The sequence below is a fragment of the Callorhinchus milii genome, unplaced genomic scaffold (assembly GCF_018977255.1).
Source record: "Callorhinchus milii isolate IMCB2004 unplaced genomic scaffold, IMCB_Cmil_1.0 Scaffold3, whole genome shotgun sequence".
Lineage (NCBI taxonomy): Eukaryota > Metazoa > Chordata > Chondrichthyes > Chimaeriformes > Callorhinchidae > Callorhinchus > Callorhinchus milii.
The window spans coordinates 92104770-92119482 of NW_024704744.1; the positions used below are offsets into that span (position 1 = coordinate 92104770).

The following is a 14713-nucleotide window of genomic DNA, read 5'->3' on the forward strand; positions in this document are numbered from 1 at the left end:
GGATCCATCTGAGGCGCACCAAGGAAAGATTAAAGCTGCTTTTTCTTTTAAGAAAGACTATACTTCAGGGGCCTTAAAGATGAGAGTTGTGCTAGTCATCAGCTAAGCTGGTAAAATACCACCTAGGTAGGTTTGAAAAGGGCTCCTCCAACAGCAACAAAAGCAGTTGGAACTATCACAAGAATAAACTGGATCAAGTTTATGTACAGTACACGACATCCACCCTGGTCCATTTCACATTGTCAGCCACCTGCTTCCAATTATATCAGAGAATCATAGAATATTGCAGGACAGAAGGAGGCCATTAAGCCCATGGTGCCTGTGCCAGCTCTTTGGAAGAGCTACCCAATCAGTCCCACTCCCCCAATGTTTCGTTTTGCCCACAAAATATACAGTCAATTCACTTTTACAGTATATTCTGTGAGGCACTTTGAGACATCTTGAAGCTGTGATCAGGCCTATATCAAATGCAAGGATTATTATTATTATTAGTTCCCCATATACTTGCAAATTTTCCTCTTCAAGTACCTATCCAATTTCCTTTTGAAAGTGGTTATAGTATCTGTTTCCACCACCCTTTCAGGCAGCGCATTCCATACCATAACAACTCTGTGTAAAAAAATGTCTCCTCGTCCCCCCTCTGGTTCTTTTGCCAATTATCTTGAATAAGTTATAGCACTTCCCTCACAAACCTGGGTTTGATTCCCAGGCAGGGTGAAATATTGGGGAAGTTTCCTTATTCCACACGTCTCTGTTTACCTAATAGTAAGTAGGAACCCAGTTCGATTGACGGATCGCTCTTCGTTGATAATAATTCCTTCAAAAAAACAAATTTGGTCACTTAATCCACGACTGTTTGTGGGACACTGTTGTGTGCAATTGGCTGCCACGTTTCATCCACAAAATATACAGTCAATTCACTTCATAGTGTATTCTGTGAATGGCTTTGAGACGTCTCAAAGACGTGATAAGGCACTCTATGAAATGCAAGGATTATTATTATCTGTTCTCTGGTTATCGACCCACATGCCAGAGGAAACAATTTCTCAAAATCTACTCCATCAAAACCCCTCATAATTTTAAAGACCCTCAAAAGTTCTCATAAGACCAGCTGTGTAGGTGGCAATCCTTCCCATTAGGTAGTTTTTCTTCTATCTTGTGTAAGTCATAGCTCTATGAAGAAGAGCACATTCTAACAGCATTTTACTTCAGTTCCTGTAGCATAATTCTTAGTGCGTTTGCCACGCAAGTGAGAGGCCCTAGGATCGATTCCTGGGTGAGTAGATTGAGTGACCACATTTTTTTTTGAGGGATCAAATCAACTAACAACCGGGTTTCTACTTATTGCAAAGTAAACAGAGGCGTGTTGAGTAAACTTGTCTGAGGTTTCGCCCCTCCCAGGAATCAAACAGCCATCTGAACCAACAGACGGACAAGGATTGGTTTAACGTCTCATCCAAAAGACGGCACCTCTGACAATGCAACACACACCCAGCACTACATTGGCGTATGTAGACTGTATGATTCCAAGTCTTGATGTGGGGCTTGAACCCACAACCTTCTGATTCAGAGGCGACACTGCGCCAGGCTGACACACAACTGGATCACCAAGGAAAGATACATTATAGCTCAAACACCATCAGCACAGGACTCACAGAGACCAAGGTCGCTCTATAGAAATGAGCGTCAAAGAATGCTCCTAACTATCACAGCGATGTTACAAAGCCTTACAGACTGGCAACATTTCCTGAGTTTCATGGCTATGACGGCTGGAGATAAGATGTGTATTTTGCTTGAAGATTGGATCTCAGATATATGCTTTTCTGGCATTATGGGCTCAGACTATATTTAGTCAGTATGTTTTCTTTTCAGGAAATCGTTTATTTTACATCCCAAAGCTGTTGGTGATACCAACAGCAACAAAAACGTGCATTTATATAGCGCCCTCCATGCCGGACGGTGTCCCAGAGCGCTTAACAGAGACAGAGCCTGACGCTGAGCCAGGGGGAGGGGGAAGGTGATCGTTGGCACGGTCGAAGAGGAAGGTATACGAGCGCAAACTGAAAATGGGGAGAGAGAGGGTGCAAGGCAAAGGAATTGAGGGATATAGTACCACAGCTTAGTTGCTGATGGCGGGGTGGAGGTTCCGGTGGACAAGGAGGAGATCGGAGCGAGTCGAGCGGGGGCAGTGGGTAATGATGTGAAGAGAGAAGAGGTTGGAGAGATAGGGGGGAGGCGGGGCGTAAAGTGATTTAAATACAAGAGTGAGGATCTTCAAGTTGATCCGCTCTGTGACAGGGAGCCAATGGACTGGGGTAATGGAGGCACGGAGTTTAGAAAGGGTGAGAATGTGAGCAGCCGAGTTTTGAATTAGTTGAATTCTGTGAATGCCACACGTGGGTATCGAGCGTCAACCTGGCTTAGTTCGTATCATCCAAGTTAATTGGGACTCTGAGCTCACGGGCTCAGTTGGCACTCCAATGCAGCGTGGGGGGAGCGCTGCATTGTCAGAGGTGCCATCCTTCCATGAGACTTTAAACCGAGGTCTCGTCTGTGTAGGTGGATGTTAAAGATCCCGCGGCCCTACTCAAAAGTAGAAGAGATTTCTCTCTCCCGGTTTCCTGGCCAATAACCCTGCAGATACATCAATTTGCATTTATATAGTCCCCTTCACGTGGGCTAGCGTCCCGAATACTCACTCCATGGTTGTTTGTGGGACACTACTGAATGCAAAAGGGTTATTACGTTTGCTTAACAAATACACAGTAAGTTCACAGTGAAATCCTGCGATCGTTTTTAGACGTTTCAACAACATGATATTATCGACTTCAAAATCCTCACGCTCGTGTTCAAATCCCTTCACTCTCTGGCACCTCCCTACCTCTCCGGCCCTCTCACTTCCCAATCCACCACCCGGCACCTCCACTCGACTGGCACCGGCCTCCTGCTCATCCCTCACACCCTCCGCCCTACCATCGGAGGTCGCGCTTTCAGCCACTACACCCCAAAACTCTGGAATGCTCTCTCTCAATCCCTCCCTCTTGCCCCCTCTCTCTCCTTTTTCACGTCCCGCCTGAATACCTTCCTCTTCGACTGTGCTTACGGCAGCTCGCCCACCCCAACTCGGAGTCAGGCTCCACCACTGTTAAGCGCTCTGAAACACTTCCCTGCGTGGAGGGCGCTATATAAGTGCAAGTTGTTGTTGTTGATAAGGCGCTATATCAAACTCTAGGATTATTAATTATTATAAATATCGTAAATGATTTGATACCTTATCTTCAAAACCACAATGAAGCATTGGAAAGTCTCAAAGAAGAGCAAAATGGATATTCCCATGACTTAAGAGCTTGCTGTTGAGGAGGAATTCCACCTGGTCGAGATTTAATCTTTGACGTAGTAATTCAAAAGTCAGAATTTGGTAAATTGTTAAATTCAGCCTTAACTTTGCATCCGTTTTTTTTTAAGCTTTCTAAAAAAAAACTCACAGAAAGCTGGCTTCAAAACTAAGGTTATGTTTAAGAATTTGCCGAATTCTGGATGCTCTGAAAACGCTCCATAAATAGAGTTGGCCTAGACATGGGTGGAATTTCCTCCCCCCCACGTTGAGAATCTCACAGAGCTTAACTGTTTCTGAGCAGAAGGAAGAATAAATAGGCAAGCTACAGACACAATCCCGGTTTTGTAAATGAGGAGTGAGAGATGAGATACACACAAGCAGACCCTTTGGCTTAGACCATGAGATAAGAACTTGAGTGTGTAGGTTTAAAGGCTAAAGGCTGGAAGAATTTCAGTGTCCTCCAGACGAGTGGATAGTGGAAATGACTTCAAATTTGCTGCTGTGTTCACCTACAGTCACTACAGTTTGTAGTAAATCCCATGAAGCGCTTCGAGATGTTCTCCCGATGTGAAAGGTGCTGTATCGAATGCAAGAATTATTATTAGTAGTAGAATAATTTTAATTATGTTTTGCTGACACACAAAAGTATGAAATAGATGCAGATAATGATAATAATAACAATCCTTGCATTTGATTTGGCATTCGGTGAAGAGGTCTCAAAACGCTTCCCAGGTTGTTACTGTAAAGTGTAGTGATACCATCGCGTCTGGGTCTGTGGGATTCTGACACTTTCATTATGGTGTAGGACTCCCTCTATGTGGAGGCAACAGGAAACCTGATTCCAATAGAGCTTTTCAAACCCAGCGCTGTGGGGGGTTGGGGGAGAGACCAGGCATGTATCATTACAAGTTGCCTCTAGGGGCAGGCTTGCTTCAAGAAGCAAATTGGTAATATAAACGCAGGATAAAAAGCTTTCAGTTCAAGGTCATTCAGATCCCACTTCAGTGTGAAATACAATAGGTAAAAGGTAAGCTGGAGATTGCAGTCATGGATACGGCATAACATACAATGCGTCACCCAGCACACTGTGGCCAGTATAATTCTGAAATGGCTGAATTAACTTCTAGATCTATCCACCAGCTTCTAAATAACAATAATAATAATCTTTGCATTTGATATAGGACCTTGAGATGTCTTAAAGCGCTTTACAGAATATATTGTAAAGTCAATTGACTGTGTATTTTGTGGCAAAATGCCGCAGCCAACTGCACACAGCAGTGTGCCACAAACAGTCGTGGATAGAGTGACCAAATTATTATTTTTTTGAAGCAATTATTACCCCTGGAAAGTGATCTGCCAATCGACTAACAGCCGGGTTCCTATTTTCCTGCTCGGTAAACAAAGGTGTGTGGAGTAATGAAATTTGGCCAACGTTTCGCCCTGCCCGGGAATCAAACCCGGGTCCTCTCGCTTCTGAGATGAGTGCTGTAACCACTACGCTGGGGCCTCCACGTGCCAGGACTAATAACTAGCGAAATCGTGATGCATCACTGAGCACACACCTTTCTTGTATCTAGAATATACACAGCGGTGATTAAAATATACAACATCTGCTGAAAGTACTAGGTTCCCCCTTACTTCACACACCGGGTTGTGGCTGACCCCCAAAATCTCAGAGCTAAGATAAAAAATCTAATACTTTTCCTTCAGATTTGACTGCATCTGAAGCATCTGCATTAATGATGCTGGATTCTAATCCCAAAGCACTTTGAAGTTTCCATTAGCCCTAAACAAGAACTTGCATTTATACAGTGTTCTGCACTGAAGGCTCACAGTGCTTCCCAGGGATGAGGGGGGAGAAGGGGGTGGTCATAAGCGCCTTCAAAGAGGTGGGATTTGAGTGGGACTTAAAAACAGAAAGGGGGTCGGGATGGTGGGCGAGAGATGGTATGCAACAATAGAGGGAGGGAATTTCAGAACAATAAAAGGGAAAAGATCAGAATTTACAAATCAAGTTCTCAAGAGACTTCACTTAAATGTGATATTATTGTGGAAAATATTTTGGTAGAATCTGTTTCATGCCATCCGCCCATTCCAATCTCCCTTCGACATCTGTTAATTGCCAAAGCAAATAGTCAGTTTTATTCAATACAAGGCTCTTTTCCCTTGTCAGTGGTTACCCTGCTCTACATCACTCACAGCTCCCAGGCCTCCTTCCACTACCTCTTATCTCTCACTTGGTTTCCCACTATACCAGGCCATGTTTTTGCAGTGTTAGTGAACCAAAGGCATGGCTCATCACCTCTGTGCCCCCTGACACTGCTATCAGCCCACAGGATTTGAGCTGCCACAATTGTGGAAGCCTTGTAAAGAAACCACACGGTTTTGTGTGTAAAGTGCATATTGTGTGCACTCACAATAACTACAACCAGATCCAAATAAACAGTCTGTAAGAAATACCTTCTCAAATTGCAGGTCACAGGACTTTATCATAAAAGAAATTAGATGTTTACAATTGCAACCACAGTTATGAAAACCTATTGAACTCAATAAACCTCCTCTAACCCAATAATGTGCTTGAACGCATGACGACTGAAAGAACGTCTACCACAATAAAGAACTGCCTGCACTGCACACTTTCAGTGTTATAAACCCTTGTGTTTGACACAGCGTTATTACTGTGAAAGTGATTCACAAGGGTTTACTGCAAATTGCAGTGACTGTATGTAGACAAACACAGCAGCCAATTTTTTTTTACACACAATTACCATAGAACAGTGCAGCATGGAAACAGGCCATTCGGCCCAACTTGTCTTTCATTGTTAGTATTTCAAATGCTTTTATGTGATGTCATTTATCAGTGGAGGTATGTCTATCATTGCAGTTTAATAGTAATACTAGTTTAAAAGGAAATTAAAATTAAATGTTTGATAAAGAAAATTATAAGAGGATATGGGGTCAGCCTGGCTCAGATGATAGTGCTCTCGCCTCTGTCAGAAGGTGACTACAAATTATAGTCACTACAGTTTAAAGTAAAAACTTGTGAAGTGCTTTGAGATGGCTCAAGGCTGTGATGAGGTGCTATATCAAATGCAAGGATTATTATTATTATTATTAGAAGGCATTCGGGTGAGATTGACTGGATAGTTCCTTCAGAGAGCTATCCCCGACATGAAGTGCTGTAGAATTCCATAATTGTATGCGTTTGCATCACTAAAAATTACACTTCAGAAAGGTATGAATAAATATTTCTCACAACATACAAGATTTTATCTCTTTGAATACGTCTGGAGCAGGAGTGCACTTCAGATGTGACTGTGTGTGGTCTGGGAGCCCAGTGAAATAATATGACTATTATTTGACTATATGACTATTAATAATTTGACTAATATCAAATGGGGTCTGACCTCCTTGTGAAGCGCTTGGAAGTAACTGTGGTTATCAGGTAATTGTTCAACACTTGTGCGCTCCGCCAGTGTGTGAACTGTTGAAAACTCAGTATTCTGAAAGATAATAATAATCCTTGAATTTGATATAGCGCCTGGTCACATGATTGAGACGTCCCAAAGCGCTTCACTGAATATACTGTCAAGTGAATTGACTGTGTATTTTCTGGGTGAAACGCGACAACCGATTGCACACAGCAGTGTCCCACACAATCATGGATTGAGTGACCAAATTGTTTTTTTTTTATTTTTGAAGAGAATACTTCTCCCGGAAAAGCGATTCAGCCAATCGACTGACAAACAGGTTCCTACTTACTGCTAGGTAAACAGAGGCGTGTGGAGTAAGGAAACTTGGCTAACGTTTCACCCTGACCAGGAATTGAACCCAGGTTCCTCTCGCTTGCGAGACGAGTGTTCTAACCACTGAGCTACGGGACTCCATTTCCCAAAGGTTAGGTTTAAAAGGCGACTTGGCATCGGGAGTTACAGCCCTCTCCCCCTCCCACGCGCACACACACACATGTAATGGTTGAATAAGTGACTGCTGACCTCTCGCTCTCTCTCATTCACACATGAGGAAAATCCTTCATAGAAATACCAGGTTGGGGGGAGGCGGGGGGGTGTTATTGTTTGCTTTCCATTCCACTTGGGCGTGTCAGTGGATATTGCTGCAACAACAGTGTCCAACTGGAAAGCAGAGCACAGCATAGTACAGGAAATGACAATGGGCTTCCTCCGTGTACAATTGCCAGTGGCAATTCTGGCTAAATTCAGTGTTGCAATTTGAACTATTATACTCACAAGTTGCACTTTGGCTGTCCCAGCTCACCATATTTATTTGTGTGCAATGCACCTATGGATTTCAAATCTATTTTCATAAGCAAATTGTGTGTAAATTTACTGCGTATCTTTGCCAAAACCCAAACACTGTGTTTACTGAAGAGATCACTCCCACAAATCTGTCAGCGTCTGACAAACAGCAAAAATACATAATAATGCTTGTGACAATTCAAGCACTCCAAGACGTCAGCCGGCGTGAAAGACGCTATATAAATGCTTCACAGAATATACTGTAAAGTTGATTGACTGTATATTTTGTGAGTGAAATGTGAATGGATTGAGTGACCAAATTATTTGTTGAAGGGATCATTACCCCCGGAAAACAATCTGCCAATCGACTGACAACTGGGTTCCTATTTACTGCTAGGTAAACAGAGGCGTGTGGAGCAAGCAAACTTGCCTAAGGTTTCGTCCTGCTGGCTGAAAATTACTTGCCTTAAATAACGTTTTGCAAAAATAAAGCTGCTTTTTTCTAAAACAATCCCTCCAGATTTTTAAAAACTATGCGAGCTATTTCATTTGATCCCCAACCCGCATCGCTGCACACTTCCTGACCCTGCTCGCAATTGAATTGACATCCCCTTGTTGTATACAGTAGTTTCTTTAATTTTGAGTCAGGCCATTAATGGGAACACTTTGCCAGGAAACAGTGAGGAGAAAAACTATCAGGATTATCACCTCCTCCTAGTTGCAGAAGTTCACTGTGAAATTTTGTGGCAGAGCCTGAAACTATTTTCTCAGCAGATGGCTGAGAGGGTTCGTATGCCAATAATGAAAAGATAAAAACATTTGATAGTGAACACCTGATACTGCTGTAAATGAAATTGCAAATCACATTAAATATCTAATGGAATATTTGATTCTCTCATTGTTTTAATTCCAGCTATCTTGTACAATAATACCGACCTATCTGTTCCCTCCGCTCAGCGAACTCTGGCTTACTCCATGTCCCTCCGCCCTGCCCGCTCCACTATCGGCAGTCGAGCCTTCAGGCTTTCTGCCCCCACCCTTTGGAACTTCATCCCAGTCCCTTCGCCTCACCCCCCCCTCCCTTGCCTCCTTCAAGGCCCCTCTCAAGAACTGTCTCTTCGACCGCGCCTTCGGCCATCCTCCTACCTCCACCCTCCCTGCCTTCCACCCCTCCCAATCATAACCCCCAGCTTGGGTTCAAATCCTGCACTGTCCAACACCTTGGGACACCCTCCTGACGTGAAAGACGCAGTACAAATGGAATTTGTTGTTGTATAATGTCAGCCTCACTCAGTTAGTAGCACTGTCGCCTTGGAGTCAGAAGGTTTTGGATTCAAATGCCTTATCACACTGTTGAGACATCTCAAAGAGCTTCACGGAATATATTGTAAAGTGTATTTTGTGGGCAAAACTGCTGTGCACAATTGGCTGTCGTGTTTCGCCCACAAAATATACAGTCAATTCACTTTACAGTACATTCTGCAAAAGCTTTGAGATGTCGCAAAGTCGTGATAAGGTGCAATATCAAAATGCAATATTATAATTAAAATAATAATCCTTGCATTTTGATACAGCGCTTTACATAGTTTGAGTCGTCTCAAAGTGCTTCAGAGTATCCAAACAGAAATTCCACACATCCCACCTACACATGGAAGTTCCAGAGTAACGTGAATTGACTGTATAATGTGTGGGCGAATATGTTACATTTAAACTGCAAATTTCCAAAATAACTCCTTTTTTTAAATTTTCTAAAAATTTAGAAACCTTTAATTAAAAGATATTATTGATTTAGACAGATTTTCCAATTCTTAAAGGAAAAACTGGATGTTTGAATGAAAACCAAGTTTCAAAGTTGTCTATTCTCATTCCAAAGTTTCTCCTAAAATGATAATTACATTGAAGGCTTTTTTGTGTTGCAGGAAATGTCTCCAAGAAAACAATGTTGTACTTAAATGCAGCTCAAGTGCTCCCTCTTCTGGGATACGAGTCTCGGAGTATATAAAGGCAATCTCACCTTTTCCAAGGTACATAATTGGATTCACAATCACTTCATTAAGAATAAAAGTATGTTATAAAAAAGTTAATAAGTAATAATCCTGATGCATTTGATTCTGTTTTGCTCAGCCGGGTGTCTGACACATGCGGAAACCCATCACTGTGCTTAAGAGTATCCAAACCAAGCTGAGTTTCCATGCTTCCCACCTACACATGGAAATCCCTGAGATAGATTGTTGGAATGGAATATGCACTCTCTCCCTGGAGGGACACATCCTGTTTACCTAATTCCAGAGAGTTTTAGGCGCACATTGGCAAGAGCCAAGGCTTGGGGACATCAGAGTGTGCGTTGGGGTAACTGCTGGGTTCTAACCAGCTAAAACCGCATGGCTTGCCATTGAGAGCACTATCTGGCATACTTTTCCTGCTGCTTGTCCAGCGGGGACCACCCTACCTATTGGGGCTTTGGCTTGCAGGGTTAACAGGAGCTGAGTGGGATGACTCCCTGCCCCCAGTGACTGGTCTGCACTTCCAGTCCTGCCGATGAGCCGGGCTGGGCTGTGCTGTCATCAACAGTACCCTTGAATACTGCGGACCCTCCTGGCTCAGGAACCGGACTGGAGACCGTCACGGAGGTCTGGCTCGATTCCCACATTCTGTTGGAACCTTGGAGCCAGTTGAGAGGTGCCATCAAAGCAGAAAGTGCGCTGGAGCTTTGGCAAGGAAGGGCAGGTTGGAAATCGGTCGGTAATTTGTGAGGTTAGAGAGGTCATGTCAAGGGTGTTTTTTTGAGGAGGGGAGTGATGACAGCGGTTTTCAGGGGGAAAGGAACAAATTCTGAGCAGAGGTACTGGTTGATTGTGTCGGCCAGCAGGGAGGCGAGGAAGGTGAGTTGGGTGACCAGCAGCTGGGCGGGGAGGGGGAGAGGCAGCAGGTGGTGGGCTTCATCTGGGAGATGGTGGTTGAGAAGGAGGTGGGAGTAATCAGGAAAAAGGAGTATAGGGAGGGGGGGAGTAGGAAGGGCCGTGATGGAAAGAGGGGATTGGTGTAGACAGTCCGGAGGGTGCAGAAGGTTACGCAGGGGAGGAGAATGTAGCCAAGCGGATATGTTCAATCTTTGACACGAAGAAGTCTAGGACCTCTTCACACTTGGATTTGAATGAAGATGGAGCCAGGTTGGGGGAGTGCAGGAGGAGGTGAAAAATGGTGGGGAACAGTATCTCGTGGTTCTTTTTGGCTTTAATGGTTTTGGAGTAAAAGCTAGTTTTGGCCTGCCAGAGAAAGGAGGGGATAGGTGTGGAGATGTTCGAGCCACAGCTGCCGGTGGATTGTGAGGACGGATTTGTGCCATCTGTGCTCAAGAGTCCAGGTTCGCGTTTTGAAAGGAGAAATACAAAGGAGAAATAGGGAGTGAATCTTTTTACTCCCGTGAAGTGCTTTGAAATGGTCTCTCAAAGTGAAAAGCGGTTTACTAAATAATAAATGATTATTATTATAACTTGAGGGAAGAGGTGCTAGAAAAAGCCCAGCAGGATGGCTTCAGCTTTCTTGTTATTTTGCTGAACGAGGTTAACGCTTTCTAGGACTAGTCGTCTGACAGACCCTTATCCAAGGCATCAGTCACCTGGAATTGAGGGTGGAGACGGAGGGGTAGAGTTGAGTTTAATTGACATACAGATGAACGTTAATCCTAGGATGGTGATGATGTCACCGCATACAGATGAGAAAGAGAAGACCAGCTTTGAAGCTCTGTGGAACGCTATAAGTGACTTTGCAGGGACAGTAGGAGATAGAACCATAGAATCTTGCAGCTCATAAGAAGACCATTTGGCCCATCGTGTCTGTGCTGCTCCTTTAAAGCGCAATCCTTCCCGTTCCATCAGTCCCATTTGAGGAGACGTAGTGAAGACACTGGACCCACGAGTGTCCAGGCATGGAGGTAAAGCAGAAAGCAAAGACAACAAAGAAGAAAGACCACAGACTGAAAAGATGTCATTGGTGATTTGACCAGGGATGTCTGTCTCTATGTTTTGTGGGAGGGACAGAAATCAGACAGGAGTGTCTCGAATAAGGAGTGGTAAGGGCTATCTTGTACAATAATACCGACCTATCTGCTTCCTCGCTCAGCAAATTCCGGCCTGCTCTATATCCCTCCGCCCTGCCCGCTCCACCATCAGCGGTCGGGCCTTCAGTCTCTCTGCCCCCACCCTCCATCCCAGTCCCTCTGCCTCGCCACCTCCCTTGCCTCCTTCAAACCCTTCTCAAGACCCTCCTCTTCGACTGTGCCTTCAGGCACCCGCCTACCACTCCCATCCCTGCTCTCTACCCCTCCTGATCCCAAACCCTTGCTCGGGTGCAGATCCCTGACTGTCCAGCAACTTTGGATATCCCCCTGTCTTGAAAGGCGCTGTTGTTTGTTACCTCTTCCTGCTCTTTTGATGCATCTGAAAGTGCCAAGAAAGTTTAGAGGGAGGTTTAAACAGGTAAACATGTACTCGAGGGAATACTAAATGATCTTACCTTCAGAGTAAACTTGTTGGATATCATGACTACAGGAATATCTTGCTTAACTGCTTAACCTGCAACAACATTTTAAGCAAATTCTTTATACCTCAGTGTATCTTGTACGGTATATTGTGGACTGTGTGAGGGTTTTAGCATACTGTCTGTGGTCTATCAGTATGATATATACACAGGGTCAGTGTGATGTACATACAGTGAGGTACACAGTGTCAGTGTGATGTACAGTGTCAGGGTGATGTACACAGTCTCAGGATGGTACATGCCGTGTCAGGGTGATATACACACTGCATCAGTGTGATGTACACATAGTGAGGTAACGTACACACAGTGTCAATGTAATGTACACAGTGCAGTAAGGTACACACAGTGTCAGTGATGTATACATAGTGAGGTGCACAGTGTCAGGGCGATGTATACAGTGTCAGTGTGATCTACACACAGTGTTAGTGTGGCGTACATACAGTGAGGTACACACAGTGTCAATGTAATGTACACAGTGTCAGGATGCTATACGCAGTATCAGGGTGATGTACACAGTGTCAGTGTGATAATACAGTGAGGTACACAGTGGCAGTGTGATGTACACAGCGATGTACACAGTGTCAGTATGACATACACACACTGTTAGTGTGATGTAGTGTCAGTATAATGTACACACAGTGATGTACGTAGTGTTAGTGTGATGTACAGTGTCAATGTGATGTACTCAATGTCAGTGTGTACATGACACACAATGTCAGTGTCATGTACACAGTGTCAGAATTGTATACACAGTGTCAGGGTGATATACACAGTGATGTACCGTGTCAGGGTGATGTACACACAGTGATGCACACACAGTGATGTATACAGTGTCAGTGTTATATACACATAGTGTCAGTGTGATGTTCACACAGTGATGTACACACAGTGATGTACACAATGTCAGTGTGATGTACACAGTAAGATACACAGTGTCAGGGTCTTGTACACAGTATCAGGGTTATTTACACACAGTGATGTACACACAATGATGTACACAGTGATGTACACAATGTCAGTGTGATGTACACAGTGTCAGTGTAATGTACACACAGTGATGTACACACAGTGATGAGAGACAACTTTCTCCAGCTGAACGTCAGCAAGACCGAGGCTCTCCTGATCGGCTCGCGCCAGCATCTTCGCACCTCGGGTGCCGGCAGCATCAGTATCCACGGCTGCACACTCAACCTCACTAAGTCAGTCAGGAACCTGGGTGTCTTGTTTGACCCTTCCTTTCCCTTCAACTGTCCTTTCACCCCCACATCTGCGCCATGACCGGCACTGACTACCACGACCTCCGCAACATTGCCAGACTCCGCCACTGCCTCACCCCTCCGGCTGCCGAAACCCTTACCCACACATTCGTCACATCAAGGCTCAATTATGGAAATTCCCTCATCGGTCTTCCCAACTCCTCCCTTCACAACCTGCAGATCATCCAAAACTCTGCAGCTCGTGTACTCTCACACACCAGCCTCCGTGACCCCATCACTCCCACCCTCGCCCGACTCCACTGGCTCCCCATCCCCCAGAGGATCAAATTCAAGGTCCTGGTCCTCACTTTCAAGACCATCCATGGCCTCGCCCCCTCCTACCTCTTTGACTGCTGACTCCCTACCAACATGCTCACTCCCTCCAATCAGCGGGCTCCGAGCTGCTCCATGTCTCCCGCCCAACCCACCCTCCCATCGGTGGTCGAGCCTTCAGCCTCTCAGCCCCGAGGCTCTGGAACTCCATTCCCCAGTGCCTTCGCCGCCTCCTCCCTTTCCTCCTTCAAGGCCGGTCTCAAGACCTTTCTCTTTGACCGAGCCTTCAGCTCCCCTCTCGACTCTCTTCCCCCTCCTCGCTCCCTCCCTTCCCTCCCCTTACCCGGACCATTTCCCCCTTCCTTGCTCCCTCCCTTCCCTCCCCTCACCCGGACCATTTCCCCCATGCTTGGGTCCTGACCCAACTGTACAGCGCCTTGGGACATCCTCCCGACGTGAAAGGCGCTCAATAAATGGAATCTTGTTGTTGTTGTTGTAAAGACCCTCCTCTTCAATTGTGCCTTGGGTCACCCTCCCATCTCTCTGCCGTCCCTCACCCCTATCCCACCCCTCCCCCATGCTCAGTTCCTGACCCGACTGTCCAGCGCCTTGGGACGTCCTCCCGACATGAAAGGCGCTCTATAAATGTAATTTTGTTGTTGTTGATGCTGTACACATCGTGTCAGTATGATGTACAGTGTCAGGTTGATGTACACATAGTGAGGTACACAGTGTCAGTGTGATGTACACACAGTGATGTACACATTGTCAGTGATGTACACAGTGATGTACATGGTGTCAGGGTGATGTATTCATTGATGTACACGATGTTAGGGTGATGTTCACAGCGTCAGGGTCATGTGCAGTGATGTACACAGTGATGTACACAGTGTCAGGGTGATGTACACACAGTGATGTACACATGGTAATGTACACAGTGTCAGGGTGATGTACACACAATGAGGTACACTGTGTCAGGATGGTATACACAGTCTACCGGGGAGGTGTACACGGTGTGGAGGGGTGTACACGGTGGGTGGGGGGTTTACACA

At 45.1% G+C, this 14713-nt stretch overlaps 1 protein-coding gene across 1 annotated transcript in view; it reads right to left on the reverse strand.

The window, feature by feature from the left end:
* LOC103186436 (SLX4 interacting protein) overlaps positions 1 to 14713 on the reverse strand; it is a 72594-nt gene that overhangs the window by 57268 nt on the left and 613 nt on the right. Inside the window, exon 2 of the mRNA XM_042333331.1 lies at positions 12109 to 12167. Within this exon, the coding sequence (XP_042189265.1) occupies positions 12109 to 12135 (27 nt within the window). The 5' untranslated portion in view covers positions 12136 to 12167. The remainder of the gene's footprint in view (positions 1 to 12108; positions 12168 to 14713) is intronic.